At 37.6% G+C, this 23377-nt stretch overlaps 1 protein-coding gene and 1 pseudogene across 2 annotated transcripts; one reads left to right on the top strand and one right to left on the bottom strand.

The window, feature by feature from the left end:
• Window positions 1-2415: 2415 nt before the first annotated feature.
• Window positions 2416-4259, bottom strand: LOC120125981 (sugar transport protein 8-like). 2 transcript variants are annotated; one of them, XM_039144292.1, is made up of 4 exons: window positions 4083-4259; window positions 3679-3998; window positions 2971-3597; window positions 2416-2888 (listed from the first exon to the last, which is right to left on the bottom strand). In XM_039144292.1, the coding sequence occupies exons 1-4, from the start codon at window positions 4216-4218 to the stop codon at window positions 2442-2444; spliced, it is 1530 nt and encodes a 509-aa protein (XP_039000223.1). In that variant the 5' UTR covers window positions 4219-4259; the 3' UTR covers window positions 2416-2441. The 2 variants fall into 2 exon arrangements, with proteins under 2 accessions (XP_039000223.1, XP_039000224.1); XM_039144293.1 differs by having other exon boundaries at window positions 3829-3998.
• A 17227-nt stretch (window positions 4260-21486) lies between these two features.
• Window positions 21487-23148, top strand: LOC120126053 (annotated as a pseudogene).
• The last annotated feature ends 229 nt before the right edge of the window (window positions 23149-23377 follow it).

The raw sequence follows: 23377 nt of genomic DNA, 5'->3' as shown, positions 1-23377 counted from the left end.
GTCTAAATTCAGACTCGAAATACCCCAAATGGATAGTCAAACCCGAAAAATGCTTATATACTTAAGAAGTCTAGTTTTGAACAATTAAATAGGAATTGGGACTGATAGATTACTATTGTTTGAAGGTACAAGAGACTCTCCGGATCGTTCGACAACTCGACCCAGCTCTTCTAGATCAGTTAAACCACGTGTGCCATTATTCACGCGTTCAAAAACTGTAGCAGAGCGTGGTGAAACCAACAATCAGTAGATTTGCTATTTGAACCTATTGTCGAGGTGTGTTCCCTACTTATTACTGAACTGTTTTATTGGTTTTAATATGTGGTACACCGAATTCATTGGTTATTGTTTTATGGATGCACCAATTTAATGCGACAATTTATGGAATATGGCTGCTATCTAATTTTTGTTTTGAAATGGTATATGATTACCATGTTTTTGGATTTATGGAATTTATGTCACGGTGCAATTGAATTTTGGAATTGAATTACGATGGAATAGCTCTGATCAAGCTAAATGGGCCTAATGTGACTCTTGAGGGCCCCAAGATGTTTCATTAGGTCGGCTTTCCTTTGCTGTGTGCTTTGGGTAAGCTATATGGACTTATTGACTTGGGCTTAAGGATACAAGCTTCAGAGCCTATCCTTAAGTCGGCTTTCTTTTTGCTATGTTCATAAAGTAAGCTATATGGAAAATAATTTTGGGAACTACTGATGGTGTACCAGAAAAGGGTTTAAACTATGATTTTCAAAAGTTAAACTCTTTTACGAATTTGTGAGATTACTGGACTATGATTTGTACCTATTGACATTTTATGGAAATGTTGGGACACATTGAGCCTAGCTCACCTTTTGAAAATGTTTTCCCCCTTTCAGATACTGTTGGTTAGATACCTTGGTTCGAGCACTTGGAGGATCAACATATCTCTTGAAGTAAATCAGATTGTAATGTTTTTATCTTGCAAGTTGACTTTATTTTGGTGACATGGACCTTATTTTAAATATCGGATTTTATAATGATGACTCTTTTGCTATTACTGCTCGGTTTATTATGATTTTGAATTTGAAGACATGTTTTAAATTAAATTATTATTTATTGGTACTATATTTACGAGTTGGATTTTGATAGTATAATTTGTTTATAATTTCATGTTATTTATAATGTGATTTTATATTGATAGAATAACGATTTCGGAAAATGTCTTTAATAATCATAATGTGATCCACTAGACTTAGTCGTAACGCATAGGCCGGGTCTAGGAGGTTACATGAATTATGTACATGTTTAAATTAATCAATATAAATCATCTTTTATATTATAATCAATAAACCGATATTTATTTATATTTAATCTCTTCCCTTGTAATATCAAATTTCGGGAACAATATGCACAACAAAATAAAAGAAATAAAAAGTTTTATTTATTTTATTTCAGTTCAAACTGATTCAATAATTATACATATTATTTACTTGAGAGTAATAAATTCCGGTAGTCTTTACTTAGTAGAAGGCATAATTAATTATTGTTTCAGTGAAAACGCACCCACACCTCGTAGAATTATAGTATGAATCAATCATAAAATAGTATGTATTCAAATTTCATTGGGTAAATTACGTATTTGGTATCTAAACTATAAGTTTTTGTCTGTTTTAGTATCTAAATTTTCATTTTTTTCTTCATAATCATACCTAACGTTTAATTTTCATTTCATTTTAGTACTCGTCGTTAAAAGCTTAACGCAATTAGTATCTAAACTTTCAATTTTTTCAAAACATAACGTTAAATTTTGAACGGGATATTAAAATGAAACAAAAACTAGAGTTTTTAACGGCGGGATATTAAAGTGAAGAAAAAAACTAAACTTTATATATGGTTTTAAAAAGATTAAAAGTTTATATATTAAAGCGGATAAAAACTGATAGTTTAGGTTAAAAAAACACAATTTATCCAATTTTTTTATTCTATTGATAAAGTGCATGTATTGGGGAGTAACTACTTGAACTCCGATCTTTAGAGAAAATAATAGCATTGAAGCATCCGAGGACTTTAGATGTGCCAAGGATAATTCTTTGTAGGCATCTAATAAATAGTGGTTTCTAGGTACGATCCATGGAGTAAATAAGAATCCACTTGCGAAATAGAAGAGTGAAAAGACTATGCAGCAAGAGAGAAGAAGAAAATAAAACGGTTATAATTGCTCCAAGCTTGAAACAACCTAACATGCTCTTAAGGGCTTAAACCTCAAGAAACTAGAAACAATGTGGAATTGTTTGTTTTTCTCATTTATTTTCGATAAAGTGCCGGATCCTGCACTATATAACCAAAGCAGCGATGACCAGTCCCGTAGTGAGCCCAAGTGTCCATCAGCTACCGATTTATCGAGCAGTAAAATTTACTGGAAAAGAAAACGAAACAAGACCAACAACTTTATTGCGGTAGAATCAAACAACCTTAACATCGGTCCTTAAGTCATCGTCGGCCATGAAAGAACACCAGAACCAGTGCTGCTTCCAGACTTTGTCAACCATGGAATCAACAGGGACCCCTTTGGTCTCAGGCAACAAGAACCAAGTGAAGACTCCCATTATAACAATCCACCCAGCGAAGAAGAAGAAGATCCCAGCTTGCATGTGGCAGAGCATCGAGAGGAAAGCTTGAGCAATGACGAAAGTGAAGAGCATGTTGGAGCTGACCGCAAAGGCAAAACCAGCGGATCTCGTCTCCAGAGGGAACGTCTCGCTTGGAATTAGCCAGCCAATAGGCCCCCATGACCAGGCAAACCCCATCACAAAGAGACACACCATGACCACCACGAAGGTTGCCTCCCCTTTGGTAAGATTGTCAGCCGTGGTTTTCAACTCTTTGAGGAGGATTATACCGATGATAACCTGCATAAATGCAACACATTAGTATTACTATTGGAAAAATCAGCTAGTATGAATTCAATTGGAGGCTTAATAGAGCCCTAACGTGGGAAATAAGCATCTGGACACAAGCTTCAAGTAGCAGAAATCTCCTGCCGGCCCTGTCTACTAAATATACTGAAACCACAGTACTAAACACGTTGACGAGGCCAGTAATAACTGACGAAAGCAATGCGGCATCGTTCCCGAATCCTACGGTCTGGAAGAGGACCGGAGCGTAGAACATTATAGCGTTGATCCCGGTAAATTGCTGGAAAACTTGTAAACAGATGGCAATTATTAGTGGGGGTCGGCTCACTGGCTTCATTAGTTTGCGGAATGGGTCCTTTACTTGCCTTGCCATCTCACAAGCGTGTACAATCGAATCGAACTCGTCGTCGATGTTCTCGACGCCGCGGATTTTCCTCAGAACCTTCCTTCCTTCCTCGATTTTGTTACGTTCAATAAGGCTGGTTGGAGTCTCACAGATGAGTATAGATCCCAGGCAGAGCATCAAAGCGGGGACACCGGCAATGCCAAGAGAAATTCTCCAGCCATGAGGGTGGACATTTGATGTGAAGTAGTTTATCAGATTGGCTACCAGAATCCCAATAGTAATGAAGAGTTGGAAACTAATGTTGAGTGCTCCACGGATCCTAGCCGGAGCTATCTCAGATAAGAAGAGTGGTACAGCCTGAAACAATTTATAATAATTAATATTATTAGCTAGTTAGCCGACTGGTATACATTAAATTACCGAAACTAATTAGCTTACTTGATTGGCAAAACCAACACCAACTCCAAGAAAAATTCTCCCCAAGATGATCATTCCAAGATTGACACCAGCAGCAGTTAAAATGACGCCGATCATGAAGAAAATTGAAGCAATCTGCATGGTGAGCTTCCTGCCAGCTTTTGAGCAAACCTTCGAAGCTACAAAACTGGCGATCAGAGCAGCAAGGTACAAGCTCGACGTGAACAATTGGAGGAACTGGTTATCGTATTTACAGTAATTGTTTTCAAGAACATGTTGTTTCTTTCTATAAACAGCTGGGAAGAATTCTTTCAAGAAATCATCCATGGATGTTACTCCACCTGTCAATCCAAATCAATTCTTTTCCTCACCACAAATTTTTTAAAATATATTCAACACATAAATTCAGAAAGCAAAAGAAAAACCTGAAATGCCAATGTCATAACCAAACATCAAGCCTCCAAAGGCTGCTATGATCACACAAACTATGACATACACTGTTATCCTGCCTTCAAATTCTGGATGTTCACCAGAGCCGCTTACTACGACTGCAGGCGCCATTTTTTTTTATCAGAGTGAAGATATATGATGTAGATATCGATAATAATATTTTCTTTTCTGAGATTAAGTAATAAAACGAAAAGAACAACACTGCTATTACTGTTTATTTGTGATCGATATAAGTTCAGTATCTTACACCTCATTGTACATGCTTTATATACAGGAGCTGAGCATACAACAGAAATCTAAAATTGACATTTTCTTCAAACTAAAATCACGATAAGCTGTCCCACCTGTTTTTTTTTTTACTTCTAATTTTAACCTTGAACTGATTTTATTCTGATTTGAATCGGTAAAAATATGCTAAAATACGACCCTAAACTGATGTTCCTGATCCATAATTATCGATCTTCACCAAGGATTACTTACAATAAACAGTTGCTAATCCACCTTAACAAACACAATTCCACATCTTTAGCAGCTACTGTATATTACTATAATATAGTATTATTAATATTACTCTTTTTTTGTTTTCAATTTTATTTTCCATTTTAGTATATTTTAATTTTAAGTACGTTTACATTCAAGTTATAATATAATTCAGTTTAAAGACTAGATATATAAATGCGATATAAAATACAATATAAAAATAGATATGGTAAAATAAATAAATTATATAGAAATATACATATAATAAACTGAAATATATTAACATAATGTTATATTATTAATTGCTTAAAACTAACAATAATGAAACTAATAACAAATAAAATATTTTTAAGTATGTGACTTATACATAAGCCATTATTATAAGTCTTATGATGTGCTTAAAATGTGTAATTCAAGTGATTATAGTGATGATATAATGTATATAATGTATAAAAGATATATGTATACATACATATGTATAAATTGGTATAAATATAGAAGCAATATTTATGTTCAGTGTATTTATATTTTTGTTTTCGGCATATTTTTATCATTGTTTAGGGCATTATTGATCTTGTTGCTCATGTGATTTGTTTTTCCATACGTAGATATTTGATTATAGTATTCCTAATTGTTTGAGGGTTGTATTATCTAATAAGTCACATACAATCTCCCTATCATAGCTATTTTGATCCCTAAATATATTTTTTTTGGACTACGTGGTATCTAAAAGGTATTAATGTCTTGATTTGTTATGATCTTACATACCCTTTTCAAATGTCATCTAATACACACATAGATCTTACATACATCGAGATCTATGGGGAACTTCCTGCAATAGTAGCTTCGAAAAACATCTATGGAGACAGAATACTCGAAATCTTATACCTCTTGAAAAATTATAATTTTTAACATCATCTCTAATAGGTGCTATGTGATTTATCAGAAAAAAAATCAAGGTCCGATCACATTAAACATACTTGTTATTAAGAACTCAGTGAAGAAATGGTATTTTATTGTTTTCAGTTCACTTTTCAAAGTAACCGCATGCACTAATATATACAAAGCACTACAACCAATGTGGTTAGTCAGACATGCAACAGACAGTCTACAACCAAACAGCCTAACCTCCTTGATCAACCGGAAACAGACACGTGTACCCACAACTAACATCAGTAAGGTCTCTCAATATTCTCCCCACTCTTTTTTCCTTCTTCAAATTGCTGAACATTAACCTTCTCACAAAATGCAACAAAGGTAGCTTTAGAGAGAGGCTTTGTTAAGCCATCAGCAACCTGATGGCACGCAGGCACATAACTGACTTTCAGCTGATTTGCAACAACTTTTTCCTTGGAAAAAATGAACGTCCATGCCCACATGCTTAGATTGATCATGATAAACTGGATTTGCACTCATCGCAATTACTCCAATATCATCACACTAGTTTGTTGGTAGCTCGATCTGATTCACTCCCAGCTCCTTCAACAACATGCTCACTCATATTACTTCAGCTGCAGCATCAACGATGCTCTTATATTCAGCCTCCACCGTAGAGCGAGAGACGGTTTTTCTTCTTTGTTACCCAAGATCAGACTGCTGCCTTTAAACACACAGCTGCCAGCCATAGACCGACGATTGTTAAGATCACCATCCCAATAAGCATAAACAAATGCAACTATATTCAACGCTGATGATGTCAATGAGAAAACAAGCCCATAGTCAAGCGTACTCTTAAGGTATCGAAGTATTTGTTTAACCGCTAGCATATGACATTCACACGGTGCATGTATGTACTGAGCTACTTTTCTTACGCTAAAGGCAACATAAGGCCTTATATGACAAACATAAAGCAAGGCTCCAACTATGCTATGATACTCTCGAGCACACTCTAACGGTTTCCTGACTTCCTGAGTCAACTTTGTAGCTACCACCATAGGAGTAAAAGTGGGTGTGTCCTTGTCCATTTTTGTCTTACAGAGAAGACCGCTAAGGACAAGCATCCCATCATGACGCTTAACCTCGATACCTAGAAAATAGGTGAGATCATCGAGATTTTTTAACAAGAACTGACTACTCAATGCATGTATAACATTCTCAGCTTCTTCCTTAGATTGACCTGTCACAATTATATGGCCTATATATACCAAAACATAGGTATACACACCATTTTTGCTTGTAACAAACAAGCTATCAACCTTGGATTCATGAAACCCTATTTACAGCAAGCAATTCTTCAACGTGGCATGCTAGTTACGAGGAGTCTGGTGAAGCCTGTAGAAAGCCTTTTGTAACTTGCAAACAAGCTTGGACCCATTAGGAGCTAATTCTTCGAAACCAGGGGGTTGCTGCATAAAAACGTCTCCATAAAGTCCTCTGTTTAGAAAAGCATAATTTATGCCTACTTGACGCAACACCCAACTGTTTGCAATGACCAAGAAAAGCACAACATTTAGCATTGAAAATTTATCACAGGACTGAAAGTGTCTTGGAAATCCTGCTCCGGCACTTGAGAGTAGACTAAACGCGCCTTGTATCACTGAATCGAGTCGTCAACATTTCATTTCAGCTTGAAGAGCCACTTGTACCAATGACTGATTGACCTTCAGGTAATTTAACCAACATCCATGTCCCGTTTTTTTCTAGGCATTCAACTCATCATACACTGCTTCCTTCCAACTGTTACAGCGAAGAGCTTTATGCGCAATGGTTGGCACCTCATCATCAAACATGCTTGTGAAAAAATTTAATTTGACTATATTTGCTCCTTGTGAGCATGAGATGAAGATTGACACTTGGACCAGCAATTTCAGCAGACTGCTCAGGAACCAAGGGATCCTCTCAAGCTCTAGACACAAGTATGACTTGCCTCATGCGATTCTATCACAGCTTGGGAGTTGACATGTGTGGTGGATGGTGCACTCTCATTACCACTATGTTGTATACTTTTATGACCACTGGACAAAGACCCCTGAATTTTTGGAGAGGCTATCGCAATGTTATTTTCATCAACTGGCTGAGGTGCTGACATTATAGGGGCAGTATGACTATGTGAGCTATGTAAATTAGTCACAATCTCCAAGATTGCTGACTTTTTTGGTTGACTGGAACCAAGACCCTCATTCGAACTTAACTCTGTAAAAGGAAAAATATTTCATCAAACTGAACGTGCCTTGAGATAATTACTCGACCATCGAGAGTCAGACACTGAAAGCCTTTATGCCGAGGACTACAATTTAAAAAGGTTAAAGCTTGAGATCAAAACATAATTTGTACCTCTGAAATGGACTGAGATATAGGAAACACCTACAACCGAAGACCCTCAGTGAAGAGTAGTCAGGTTTTTTGTTAAAGAGCTTCTCACGGGAGGCATGCCATCAAGCACTTGTGTTGGTAATCTATTCACTAATTGCATAATAATTACAACTGCATACGACCAGAATCGAAGAGAAAGAGATGCATAATCCAGTAACACAAGAGCTAACTCCACCAAGTGTCGATGTTTTTGCTCCACAACCCCATTCTGTTATAAAGTATGGGGATAAGTAACACGATGAGTAATGTTTTCCTTTAATAGCTCATTTGACAGGGTTCTATACTCATCCCCCAGTCACTTTATATTGCTTAGAGAGGCAAGCCTGTAACACCTAAATCCAAATAAAACGAAACCCAAAGGGTTTGTTAATTTCACGGGACCACCGGAGTGATTAACCTATTTTTTCTTTCAAATAAAACATTTCATTTTCCAAAATAAAGTTCATCACTTTTAAGTTAAAACAAAATATTAGTAGTTAGGTGTACAAACCGGGGAGCTCTTAAAATAATTTATCAACTACAATAATCTAAGAGTTATGACTCGAAATAGAAAAAGGGTCTATGATAATACGTGTCCACTACAATAATCAAGACATACTCTGTTGCTGCTATTTGGAATTCGAAGTCTGGCAATACGCTCTCAAGTCCGACACCTACTAACCCGCAAACGGAAACAATTCCGAACATTGAGCTACGAGCTCAGTGCCACATAAGTGACTACACTATGCTATATGCATCCATTAACTATGAGTACTTAGAAAGTTAAGTCATGATGTAACATAATGCAATAAGAAAAGATCATAACATAAAGATATGTGTCACAATATCATAAGAATTATAATATAATTACCATTATATAACGAAAGTGCCTTAGCACTAATACTAAAGTGTCGCATCACTGATACAAAAGTGCATTCGCACTGTTGACGAAAACAGGTAAAGAAAACAAAAGAACACGAGAATTTTACGAGGTTCGGCAATGTGCTTACGTCCTCGGTGCCTAGGCGGCGCTAGAAGTTTTTATTCAATGATATTTTAGGTCTAGGTTACATCTCTATTTATAATAGAAAACCCTGGTACATAATTACAAAATTAACCCTGTACCGTACCGCGGGGGCTGCGCCCCCGCACCCCCAACCCACATAATTCGTAACCCCACAACGAGACTTTCTTTGTAAGAACAGTTGATGTTCGCTTCGCTCACTCCGCTCCATCTCCTGTCCTCTTTACTGGTATATTTATGAGCCATACCTAACAAATCTCCACCTTGGCGAATATCCTGCCTCTTGAAAATTCAATGTGGGTTGGGTTACCTTGATTCTTTAACAACTCGAAAACATTCAACAAGTCCAAGCAATGCTTGAACTTGTCTGTCGTAACTGGCTTAGTGAACATATCAGCAGCATTCTCATCAGTATGTACCTTCTAAAACAAAACCTCTCCAGATGCAACCAACTCTCTGATCTTGTGGAACCTTACATCAATATGTTTAGTTCTAGCACGATACACCTGATTCTTACCCAAGTGAATAGCACTTTGATTATCACAAAGCAAGTGAACTCCACCTTGTTGAACACCCAACTCCTTCACTAAACCAGTAAGCCATAAAGCTTCTTTTGCAGCTTCAGCCGCTGCCATGTACTCAGCTTCAGTTGTAGATAGAGCCACAATAGATTGAACAGTAGACTTCCAACAAATAGGCCCTCCACCAAGAGTAAAGACATACCCTGTCGTAGATCTTCTATTATCCAAGTCACCTGCATAGTATGAATCCACATATCCTACAACCAAAGGATTATCCCGCTGACTCCCAAAAACAATTCCATGTCCCACAGTACCCTTTAAGTACCGAAAGATCCACTTGACTGCTTCCCAATGTTGCTTACCAGGTTTAGACATGTACTTACAAACTTGACTAACAGCATGAGCTAAATCAGGACGAGTACATACCATCGCATACATCAAGCAGCCAACAACATTAGAATACGGAACCTTTGCCATATCTTCAGCTTCCTTATCTGTCTTGGGGCACTGTTCTGATGAGAGCTTAAAGTGATTCGCCAATGGAGTGCTAACTGGTTTTGCGCTGCTCATCGCAAACCTTTCTAGCATTTTCTCAACATAACCCCGTTGAGATAGCCGCAGTTTCCTTGAGTCTCTGTCCCTGCAAATTTCCATTCCAAGAATTTTCTTTGCAGCACCTAAATCTTTCATATCAAATTCCTGACTCAATAAAGTTTTCAAACCGATAACATCATCCATGTTCTTCGCAGCAATCAACATACAGTAATAGAAAAATAAAAGAACCATCATCAAGGCTCTTAACATAGACACAACAATCATACTCACATCGGTTGTAGCCAATCTTGATCATATAGGAGTCAAATCGTTTATACCACTGTCTCGGAGACTGTTTCAACCCGTACAAAGATTTCTTCAATCTGCAAACTAAATGCTCGTTTCCAGGTTGAGTGAAACCTTCAGGTTGCCGCATGTAGATCTGCTCTAAATGCAAATCCCAACTAGCCACCAATGCAAGTACTGCTCGGATTGAAGTGTGCCTGACCACAGGAGAAAAGATTTCATCATAATCAACTCCTTTCTGCTGTGAAAAACCCTTCGCTACCAAACGAGCCTTGAACTTCTCCCCCTCTTTTTCTGTTACTACTGGTTTCTTCTTATACACCCATTTGCAACCAATCGGCTTCTTACCCTCAGGAAGGGGAACTAACTCCCATGTGCGATTGTGATTCAAAGACTCCATCTCCTCAACCATGGCTGCCATCCACTTGTCGTTTTCCTGACTAGTAACGGCATCATGAAAAGTAACCGGATCATCACTGCTAACAATAAGTGCAAAAGATACCAAGTCTTCAAAACCCAATCAGTTCGGAGGCTTTATATTCGTCCGTCTCACCCTGTCTCTGGCGAGACTATAATCCTGCAAATCATCCGTAGTGGAACCACCAGAAGTCGGTTGAGAAGTTTCTGGTTTCTCAACTGGAAACTGCTCGAAATCCACCACTGTCGTGTCTTGCTTCTGCTGCAACATGGATTGTTCATCAAAAACGACATCTCTACTAATCACAACTTTCTTCGCAACTGGATCCCGGAACTTGAATCCTTTGACACCTTTCTTGTAACCCAGAAAAATGCACTTCTTCGATTTTGCATCAAGTTTGGATCTCTCATCAGCAGGTACATGCACATAAGCAGGACAACCAAAAATCCGTAAGTTATCAAAACTAACATCATGACCAGTCCATACCTCTTCTGCAACTTTCCCAGCCAGCGATGCCCTTGGCGATCTGTTGATAAGGTAACACGCCATGTTAACAGCCTCAGCCCAGAAGTGTTTGGGAAGCCCCGCATTCAACCGCAAACATCTGGCTCTTTCATTCAACGACCTGTTCATTCGTTCCGCAACACCATTCTGTTGTGGTGTCTTGCGCACTGTAAAATGCCTCTGAATCCCATGCTCCTTACAGAATTGTAGGAACTGTGAATCTGTGTACTCCGTACCATTGTCAGACCGCAAACACTTGATTTTTCGTCCTGTTTGGTTTTCTACCTCAGCTTTCCACAGCTTGAACTTCTCAAAAACTTCAGATTTCTGTTTCAAAAAATACACCCAAACTTTCCGTGAAAAATCATCAATAAAAGTAACATAGTACCTAGATCCACCCAAAGACGATGTCGTGGAAGGCCCCCATACATCAGAATGCACATAATCAAGAATCCCTTGAGTTGTGTGCTTCGCAGTCTTGAAACGGACTTTAGTCTGTTTACCAAGAACACAATACTTGCAAAAGTCGAGCTTATAGCTTTTGACACCATGCAACAAGTTTCTCTTGTGTAATTCTGCCATACCACGTTCACTAAGATGAGCAAGGCGCATATGCCACAATTTTGTCGTATCATCACAGGACTCAACAGAGTGAACTCCACCTGCAACGGTACTCCCTAACAATCTGTAGATATTCCCTGCAGTCATATTGCCTTTCATCACAGTCAATGCTCCTTTAACAATCCGAATGGTTTCCCTATCCTCGTCAGCCTTAGGGATAAAACCATTCTTGTGCAAAGTGCCCAAGAAAATCAAATTCTTCTTCAAGTCTGGGATATGTAGAACACCAATCAACGTCCGAACGGAGCCATCGTGCATCTTAATTCTGACATCATCAATACCAACAATATTGCAACATCGATCATCACCCAAATAAACCGAACCAGAATTAACCGGCCTGTATGTCGAAAACCATTCCCTATTTGGCGTGATGTGATAAGAACATCCAGAATCAAGAATCCAAGCATCCGTCAATTGTGTCGTTGAAATAGAAAGCATATCACCCTCACTGCAATCAGAATTATCATCCTCGACCACGTTCACAGACTTGGATGAGCCATCACGCTTCTCATCAGTCTGCTTTTTCAACTTCGGACAGTCTCGCTTCATATGTCCCGCCTCCTTGCACTTGTAACAGTGAATCGTCTTCTTATCCATGGATTTGGATCTGGAATTCCGCTTCCCGGACCCTGCCTTCTCTGGCTTCCGTCCACGATCTCGATTACCCTTGACATATAAGCTATCGGCTTGAGAGCTTTCCCCTGCATTCTGCTTCCGCTGGTTGTGAGCCAACAAGGCTGCAGTAATCTCCTCAACATTGATAGTCTCTTTCCCATATGTAAGAGTAGTCACCATGTGTTCGTAAGAGGGAGGCAACGAACACAACAGAATCATCGCTCTGTCTTCATCCTCAATTTTCACATCAAGCCGAGCCAGATCAGAAACGATTTGATTGAAGACATTCACGTGTTGCGCCAAATCGTGATCATCCTGCATCTTCAGCCCATACAACCGCTGCTTCAGATACAGTTTTGTCGTTAAGGATTTGGACATAAACTGACTTTCCAACTTCCTCCAAATTTCGTCTGGAGACGATAGATGCATGACGTGATACATGACCTCGTCCGCCAAGCATAATCGTATGGTTCCTGCCGCTCGCTGCTGCAATTCTTCCCAATCTTCCTCATCCATCGACGTCGGCTTTGTAGATCGCAAAGCCTTCAAGATCCCTTGCTGCGCCAATAGATCCTTCACCCTCGTTTTCCATAATCCGAAGTTACCCTGACCATCGAATTTCGCGACTTCGAATTTTGCTCCTGACATATGATACCAATTGTTGACGAAAACGGGTAAAGAAAACAAAAGAACACGAGAATTTTACGAGGTTCGGCAATGTGCTTACGTCCTCGGTGCCTAGGCGGCGCTAGAAGTTTTTATTCAATGATATTTTAGGTCTAGGTTACATCTCTATTTATAATAGAAAACCCTGGTACATAATTACAAAATTAACCCTGTACCGTACCGCGGGGGCTGCGCCCCCGCACCCCCAACCCACATAATTCGTAACCCCACAACGAGACTTTCTTTGTAAGGACAGTTGATGTTCACTTCGCTCACTCCGCTCCATCTCCTGTCCTCTTTACTGGTATATTTATGAGCCATACCTAACACGCACTGATACTAAAATGCCTTTGCACTGGGGAAGAGAATCCGAATATCTCTGCTCACGTAGTTGAATAGTATATACATACGTTCAAGTAACCCGGGTGTCCTTGTTGTTTCCCGAGCATCAAACAAAAGCTAGTTTTATGCCACATAATTTAGCGTTATTATTCATAAGGGTTTAAAATGTTATTACTAGTTGTAGTCTTATTTAAGAACCCTCGATGCCGTCATAACCCCCTCAACAAACTTACAAAGTTTTATAAGTTCTCTGCCCTGATCAGTATCGATACCAGCCTTAGGGTATCAATACTGGCCTTAGTATCGATACTAGTTTGAGCTTCGATGTTTCAATTTTAATCTTAGTACCAATATCCTGATTTATAGTATCGATACTCTCCCAATGGTATCAATACTCGTATGAGTATGGTACCAATTCGAAATTATGGAATCCCGTATCGAGACCACACCCTTGGGTATCGAGATCGGACCCCGAGTATCGATAGTCCTTGAAGGGATATCGATACTCACCCTAAAAAATTGTCTTATTTTACCCTATACAAAGAACACTATTGGTATTGTTCTTATAGTATCGATACCGACAGTTCAGAGTGCTTTGATTAAATATGAAAATGGCTCCTTAAAGTCTCTTATAAACACCCTTACGTCTACCAAAGGTTTGTTAAGTCTTATGGGGTTATTTAACATCAAAATGAGTCATTTTTAACATAATAAAAGCATCAATTAAGCATGCTACCATTAACACCCATTTTTCACACAAAGAACACAACAAGCAATCAAACATAGACTGATGGCTTACATATGGTAAAAGAGGAGTTACTTATGTGTTACATTAGCTGTAGATAATGAAAGGAGGCTCCAAAGATCACCCAAGCACCAACTTTTCTTTGTTTTTGGCTTTTGAACACTCACCAAGCTCTTTCACTAACCAAAGCAAACAAATAGGTTACAAACTTGTTTTAATGCTCTAAGTGATTAGAAACATGTTTCTAAACACTTAGAAACAACTAGAAACACTCTTACTTCTAGAAATCAAAACCCTCTAAAACCCACATTTTGACCACTATGGTCAAACCTCAAGATTTTGGGTTTAATTTTAAACTCTAAGGGTGTAGATCGTTTTTCTTACCTTCCTAAATCTGGAATGACTGTGGAGAACTACAAAATTCTCACTTTTGATACTTCAGAGGGGAAAAAGAATAAAATGGTTAGGAGGAGAAGAAAGACACAAAGGTGATGAAATGAGGAGAAAGTTTTCAGCTTTCTCTTCATGTATACATCAGCATACATAAATGAAATAAGCCTTATCTTTCAAACTAGGGTCTAATTTCACCCTAGGTACTTCCTCTTTCAAATCCAATTCAAAAATACCTTTTTTTATCACCTTGTGGGCTTTCTACAAGCCCAATTCTCTTTATTATTGACTCAATTGGTTAAATTGGTCTTACCCAAGTACTCGAAGCCCAATGTTATTACCCGAAATTACTAACCTAGTTTTCGGGGTGTTACAAGCCAAATTGAGTTGTAACCATTTTTTGGAACAACTGAAAGCAACAATGGCTTCTGACTTATCCTTCAACATATATAGTCAATTGTAGCGTGTGCATGCATGAATAAAGTAGATATAATAACGGAAACCATTGGAGGTTACATATGGAGAACCCCATAAGTTAGTAAAAACAAGTTAAAATGGGACATCATAGATGGTATGTGAATGGTGAAAGGGCAATCTGTGACTCTTACCTATATAATAAGCACCATACATTTTATTCATGGTTTTTTGAAACATTTACATTCATAGAATGCCAACCTTTCCCTAATGTATTAAATGACCCAACCTCTTATACCAAAGATCAACAACATCAAATGTAGTTAAACTAACTTCAAAATTGCTATAATATTTATTAGAATTACAACCCATAGAGAAAGTATAGAGACCACTATGTTGCTTGCCTCAAAGAAGAATACTACTAGTGGCTTCATCATGAACACAATAATTCTTCACATGTAACTCAAAGAAAACTTGATTGTCCCTAGTAAGCTTGGATAACGAGAGTAAATTCTTTGTTATCTTAGGCACACATAAAATATCATTCAATAACAAGGCTAACTAAGATGAAGGAAATGAAAAATTATCAACCATGTTAACATCAAGTAAAACTCCATTACCCACTATAAGATTACCTAGTCCACTATAATTTGTAGAATGTTTGTAGAATGTTCAATGTTGCTAGCATTAGGGATGACATGGTGAGTGGCCCCCGAATCTATTATCCATCATTCATTTATGAAAGAAGCAACATGAGCTTGTGATACACAAACAACTTGTAGTCTAGTGGACCAACCAGGAATATTTGCGAAGTAACATGCACACCCACTGCCACAGTAACAATATAAGCACTACCAATATTTTCCTCAGACTTTGTCTTACTACTTGTAGTGTCAGCACCATAGAAATGTCGATCAAAATGATACCAATAATTTTTAACTAGATGCCTAACTCTGTCACACAATTGACACTGAATCTGAGCTTGACCATGACCTCGATCGCCTGACCTTTCACCAGATCCAGAATTGGGATAATAAGACTGGTGATCCTTATAATCGTGACCAGATCGAGACTTAAAGGAACTATGGATTTTTCCCAAAGCCAGATTTGCACTCGTTAGCAAACCATGAGTCTCAAATCCTACAAATTATGATTCAGCATCAACCAACATGTTAGTCACCATATCAAGTGAAAGAGACTCATGCATGGTAGTTATAACTACCATAAAAGGATGATAATCACGTTATAGTTCTTTTAGAATGTTGACGATTTGCTTAACCAGAGAAATCAGACTTTCACATGACGTAAAAGCATCACACACCTCTTTTACATGAGTAAGGTAAAGTCTCCTACTATCACCATCCCCTTTTAAGCGATTGGAGCTTATAGTGAAGATCCGTCACAACTATCGTTGACCTATTGGAAAATAACTAAAGGACGATTTGCCAAACAACGATAATAATCTCTACACTAACAAACTAAGTGAGTAATTGAGAGCTAACCGTTGAAAGCAGCCAAGAAGCAAGTGCATTCTCTTACGAATCAAATTCTTAAGCTTTATTTGGAACAGTCTCACCATGCTCACCTACAACAGTTTCAGGCGAAGGTTCAAAAGATCCATTCAACATATGCTCAAGTTGATGGCTACGAACCGTGAGCAAGATATGTTGTTTCTACAAAAGCAAGTTCATCTCTTTGAGAATGACATTAACCTTCTTGTGAGAAAACATGTTCATGCTTTCGGACGAGAAATCCATCACAAGAACCATTGGTCACCATTAGCAAAACCAAAGGAATGAAGAACAAGCAAAAAGAAAGGAAAAAACGTAAAATAAATTTTCCCAAAATCACAACGAATGATACCATATTAAGAACTCAGTGAAGAAGAAATTGTATTTTATTATTTTTTAGTTCACTTTGCAAAGAAACTCCATGCACTGGTATATACAAAGCACTACAACTAATGCAGTTAGAGGAAGCCATACAACAAATTGCCTAACAACCTAACTTCCTTGATCAACCAGTAACAAACACGTGTATCCACAACTAACATCAACCAGGTCTCTCAACACATGTTTATCTTGCCAGCCTGCAAATAACTAACATAAACCTAGATCTGACATCAATATTAAGAGTCACTATATAACCTTTTAATCTAGACCAAGAGAGGGGATTGAGAGACCATCTCCACATCCACCATTTTTTTCTCACAAAAAAGAGAGTTTTTCATACCTATTAACAATCATTTAACCATCAATTATGGTTCTCTGCCTAATAAAAAAGGTGAACCACCTATAACTATGGTAACCCATTTATTTTCATCAATAAGTAGAAAACATCACCATCTTGTATTTATCCATTTTTGGGTAAAAATGGCAACATGAATGCATCGAAATAAAAAAAAATGGATAGCAACCAATAGATTTCTCCCTGTAATATGTAACTATTAGTGTTATTTTACAAAGATTAGAAAAATGTACAATAGAATATTTAAAATTTTTCTTTTTAGAATGGATCAACAAGATATCTAATGTAATTAATATATCATTACATGAAAATTGAGTTAAATATCAAAACATTAGTTTTAAAATTACAATTTAGGAATAAAATGAAGAAAAAAATAAAACCTTGGGTGGTAAAAATCTAATTTTTAGAAGTTCTTTGCCAAATTTATATATCCTACATAGTTAGGGACTACTTTCTCAATTTATTCATTTTCTTTTAATTTATATATTCTCTCTCTCTTCTCCAATTGCCCTTTTAAGTTTCTCTAACCTTAAAATCTCATCTTTGCATCGCACGTCCACTCACTCCAAATCACTTGGGGTTTCAACTTCTAAAATTTTAGAAAGAAAAATATAGTATCGATATCAAATACAAAAATATTTAAATTATATAATAATTTAAAATTTTAAAGGAAAGCGTTATCCATCCCAACCGGGTACTTCCTCCCCTGTTGCACTTTCGTTGGTCACTCCCCTTCACCAACATTGTACTGTACTGTTTGACCTCGTGCAAACCCTTTGGCCCTCTATAAGTAACGTCCCTTCGTTTGATCCTAACGCCAACATCTTGTTTGTAATTCTGATGTCGGTTGAGCAACATCCGTTGAAGATCGACTTTCAATGACATGATATTGTATCTACCTTAGACGAAATCCTATTGCGTGGTGTTCCAAGAAGTAAAGTGCGGTCTCTCGGTTAACCTGGAAAGCTGAATATAGAAACTTGGATAATTCTATCTCGAAGCTTGTATGGATAGAGCAGTTGTTAGCAGAAATCGGGATGCCTATAGAAGGAAATCCAATAGTCTGGTGTTACAATTCTTCGACTGTTTCAATCCCACTCATCATGCTCGGATCAAGCACCTGAGATCGATATTCATTGTGTTCATAAACAAGTGCTAGATGATTAACTCCTAGTTAATTATGTTCCTTCTGTAGAGCAAGTCACTGATATTCTCATCAAACCTATTCTACTAGCACACTTTGCTCAAATGCGACTTAGACTTGCAGTGTTTGCTTCATAAAAAAAAATTAAAAAAATGAACGAACTGTGAAGATATCAGAGTATAAAGAACAACTCTGTTAAGCAGACGTTAGACAATTATTCTTATAACAGACTTTGTTAAGTCTATTGGGCTTGTATGACTGAATCTGTTGTGGGTTTTCTATTGTAATATTGGGCTACAAATAAGGCCTGATTATGTGACTGAAATACATGTAAAAATTATATTTAGTATATTTCCTCTTGATTGTTAGAATATTTTACTTTCTTGTTTTCTTTCCAATTAACTATTGTTGCTTCTTTTACTATGGTCAACGATTCTAATTTGACCATCAGACTTTATTATTAACAACTTTAATAACAATAATAATATTGATACGAAAATAATATTTCTTATATTATTAGTTGTAATAATAATATTACCGATTTGCTCATATCCTTTTGAACTGGGTTAATGGCTTTATGGTTTAGAGCTATAATTTGGGGTTATGAGTCTTGAATATGGCTGAGTAATAGGGTCCAAGGGGTGGGGTTGTTGGTCGGTTCGGGGTACCCGTTTGGGCACTATGCACAATCTAAGTAGATCCCAACGATAGGCGTGAGGCTAAGCAACACAGTGAAGTGGCTCTGGCGCAAGGCTCCCTTTCTTTTAAAGCTACTTCCGAATCAATCGAGAAAGCAACTTCTGTAATAGTTAGTCATAAAGTTACATGGATGATTTACCAGGGTTATCTGTCAGAATTGTAGTTGGTAGAGTAGCGTTATGGAATCCTCTCTCTTCTATTACTTGTCAGGCGTCATTTGCTTACTCTCTGCTAATCTTCTCTTAAGGATACCTCAACAGGCTTCGTGATTAGTGATACCAAATTTCCGGTGCGTGTTGGAAGAGAGAGTTGAGCGAGGAGAACACGCCATGCTTTTGGTCCTATTTTTTTTAGTAATCTTTGGCATCGCTTGCATGTTCTACTACTTAGTTCTGTAGGAGTTCACCGAAAATAACCACTTACGTCATGGAAGATTTTAGGAGAAAGTTGGTGTGATGTTGGTTATTTTGATTTTAGGGTCATATTTTGACTTATTATTTCTTGATAATAGGTATTTCCATTCATCGTACCATTTGTTAATGTGAACAATTGGGTTACGATGCTATAAGAGGTTCATCCCTTTTGATTTAGATAAAGAGTTGTAGCCGGTAAGAGAATTATCATTGGCCAATGTTAATGTTCTCTATTTCTATGATAAGGTATCAGGGAATTCAGTAAGGTTATTAATGTTCTCTATTTCTATGATAAGGTATCAGGGAATTCAGTAAGGTTGAGGTGGTTCGATGTTATCTATTGATCTATAGTGCGACTATCAAGTGTAGGGACATGATGGCTACCCATAGGTCAACATGCTATAGGGATACAATCAAATGATCACAATGAATTTGTCAGAAGTCATGCCAACAAGTCACGATTTTTTGAGGGAGGTTAATTATTCAAGATCCTTTTTCTAGAGACACTCTCCTTGTATCTTTCGAAGTTCACAAGATTCTTTTTCCGAAGGTATTCTTCTAAAGTCCTACCAACAGAGAGGTTTTTCTCTAGAGGCTCTAATGTGCGAGTGAAGTGATAACACGGAAAGAATGTTTGGCGAAAATATAAAACACATACTAAGGTGTCAGCTCAGACATACACAATGAAGGGTCATGAGGATTACGCTCCAACGATGTTATATCAAGTATAATCACATTATTTTTATTTCAATACATGTTTTGGTTGATCCAAGTTCTACACACTCGTGTAACTGGAGATGTAGCAGAGGAGTTGAGTTGAATTGGGTATTCTGATGAAGATAATAAAAAATAGGTTTATAATGATTGATTTGTTGGGATATAACGCTATTTATTTTTGAAAAAAATTAGATTTAAACTTACACATACACGTATAAACTATGCTGCTTGAACCTGGGTTATTTAAAGAGAATAAATTTTTCTTAATCACTGGAATCACTCTAAAGGTTTCATAATCTTATTGTCGATTGAGTACGTAGATGGTGTCATATAGTTAATCAAGATTAAGAGTTTCCAGTAGATCTTATGGAATTACCTTTCACGCAACTTTATTGACATATGGAATGGATTGATTGATCAAGTATAGGATAATGATAGATTTTGAGATTAAGATGATTTCCATAAGACGTAAGAACGGCGTGGAGTTGGTAGTTAATGAGGAGAGACTCAATTATCTCTCCAACGTAATATTCACTATCCCATAAGAAAGATGGTGTAAAGGATGTAAACTAATATATAATGATATAGTATACTAATTTATGGGATATGGGTAGGGATGGGCCGAGAGGGTTGTAAATTTAAAAATTATTATATATTTTATATTTTTAAATATATTTTATTTTAAAAAATTATTTTGATTTCTTGAAATTTTATAAGTTTGTCATTTCTTGAAATTTTAGAAGTTATTCCTTAACATAAATTTTTGATAAAGTGCTCTATCCGAAACAAATCCTGTTTCGGCTATTACCTTGTTCCATTATTATGTTAGCCGGCTTTTGTAGCAAGGCATGGCGGAGTATGAACTCGGCATATGACAAGGAAAAGATGTAGAACTGTGTTTGTTAAGGTGGATTGGTAATTATTTATTGGAAGTAACCCCTTGTGAAGATCGAAAATTATGGATCAAGAATCAGTTTGGGGTCGGGTTTTACCATATTTTTATGGATCCACATCAAAATAAAATCACTTCAAAGTTAAAATTTGAAGGGGGAAAAAAACAGATGGGAAAACATATCGTGATTTTAGTTTGAACAAAATGCCAAATTTAGATTTCTGTTGTGTACTCAACTCGTGTATATAAAGCATGTAAATTAAGGTATAATACAGAACTTTTTATTTACCAATTACCACAAGTAAATAGTAATAATAGGGTTGCTCTTTTCGTTTTATTACTTAGTCACAGAAAAGAAAATATTATCATCGATATCTATATATTTATAGATTCATCTTCAGTACTCCGATAGAAAATGGCACCTGCAGTCGTAGTAAGCGGCTCTGGTGAAAATGAAGAATTTGAAGGCAGGACAACAGTGTATGTCATAGTTTGTGCGATCATAGCCGCCTTCGGAGGCTTGATGTTTGGATATGACATTGGGATTTCAGGTTTTGCTTTTGCTTTCTGAATATTTATGTTATATATACAGAAAAAGTAGTGTGGTGAGGAAAAGAATTGATCTGGATTGACTGGTGGAGTAACATCCATGGATGATTTCTTGGAAAAATTCTTTCCAGCTGTGATAGAAAGTAACATGTTATTGACAACAATTACTGTAAATACAATAACCAGTCCCACCAGTTGTTCACGTGCTTGTACCTTGCTGCTCTGATCGCCAGTTTTGTAGCTTCAAAGGTGTGCTCAAAAGCTGGTAGGAAACTCACCATGCAGATTGCTTCAAATATCTTCTTATTAGGCGTAGCTTTGACTTCTGCTGGTGTCAACCTTGGAATGATAATTTTTGGGAGAATTTTTCTTGGCTTTGGCATTGAGTTTGCCAATCAAGTAAGCTGATTAATCAATTCAGTCGATAAACCACCGTATGACTGGCCTTCCTTTACATGCGTATAACATTATTTCAGGTGGTTCCACTCTTCTTATCTGAGATAGCTCCAGCTAGGATTCGTGGAGCATTCACCATTAGTTTCCAACTCTTCATTACTATTGGGATTCTGATAGCCAATCTGGTAAACTACTTCGCATCAAATATCCACACTTATGGCTGGAGAATTTCTCTTGCTATTGCCGGTCTCCAGCTTCGATGCTTTGCCTGGGATCCATAGCCGTTTGTGAGACTCTAACCAGCCACATTGAACGTAACAAATTGGAGAAAGGAGTGAAGGTTCTGAGAAAAATCCAGGGCGTCGAGAATGTCGATCGACGACGAGTTCGATTCGATTGTGCACGCTTGTGAGATGGCAAGGCAAGTAAAGGATCCGTTCCGCAAACTAATTAAGCCAGTGAGCCGATCCCCACTAGTGATTGCCATTTGTTTGCAAGTTTTCCAGCAATTTACTGGGATCAACGCTATAATGTTCTACGCTCCGGTTCTCTTCCAGACCGTGGGAATTGGGAACGATGCTGCATTGCTTTCATCGGTTATTACTGGCCTTGTCAATGTGTTTAGCACTATGGTTTCAGTATATTTAGTAGATAGAGCGGGCAGGAGAGTTCTGCTACTTGAAGCTTGTGACCAGATATTTATTTCCCAGGTTATAATCGGAATAATCCTCCAAAGAGAGTTGAAACCCACGGGTGATAATCTTTCGAAAGGGGAGGCAATCTTGGTGGTGATCATGGTGTGTATCTTTGTCATGGGATTTTCCGGTTTCGCCTTCGCAGTCAGCTCTAACATGTTCTTCACTTTCGCCATTGCTCAAGCTTTCCTCTCAATGCTCTGCCGCATGCAAGCTAGGATCTTCTTCTTCTTCGCTGGGTGGATTATAATAATGGGAGTCTTCACTTAGTTCTTGGTGGCCGAGACCAAAGGGGTTCCCGTTGATTCCATGGTGGAAAAAGTCTGGAAGCAGCATTGGTTCTGGGGTTCTTACATGGCCGACGATGACCGCACAACTGATGTTAAGGTTGTATAATCATCCTTCCTTGGGTCAAAATGATCGATTCGGATTGTCGGCCTCAACAGGAGATGTTGCAGCCTTTCGATCGTTTGTGTTTGTACCTTCTAACTGTATAGGGAGCGGCCAGTACGGACAGTCGTATGTGTTTTGTATGAGCGTGTTGAGCTGTTTCACGCATTGTCCACCATCAATGTGGGCTGGTTCATACGGATAGTCATATTATCAATTGTTTATCTCCATATAGAGAACTCGATTGTATTTTAGAG

The sequence above is a fragment of the Hibiscus syriacus genome, unplaced genomic scaffold, assembly GCF_006381635.1.
Source record: "Hibiscus syriacus cultivar Baekdansim isolate YM2019G1 unplaced genomic scaffold, ASM638163v2 tig00110450_pilon, whole genome shotgun sequence".
Taxonomy (NCBI): domain Eukaryota; kingdom Viridiplantae; phylum Streptophyta; class Magnoliopsida; order Malvales; family Malvaceae; genus Hibiscus; species Hibiscus syriacus.
Note: the sequence above shows the minus strand (reverse complement) of the source record. Positions and strands in the feature narration are given on the sequence as shown.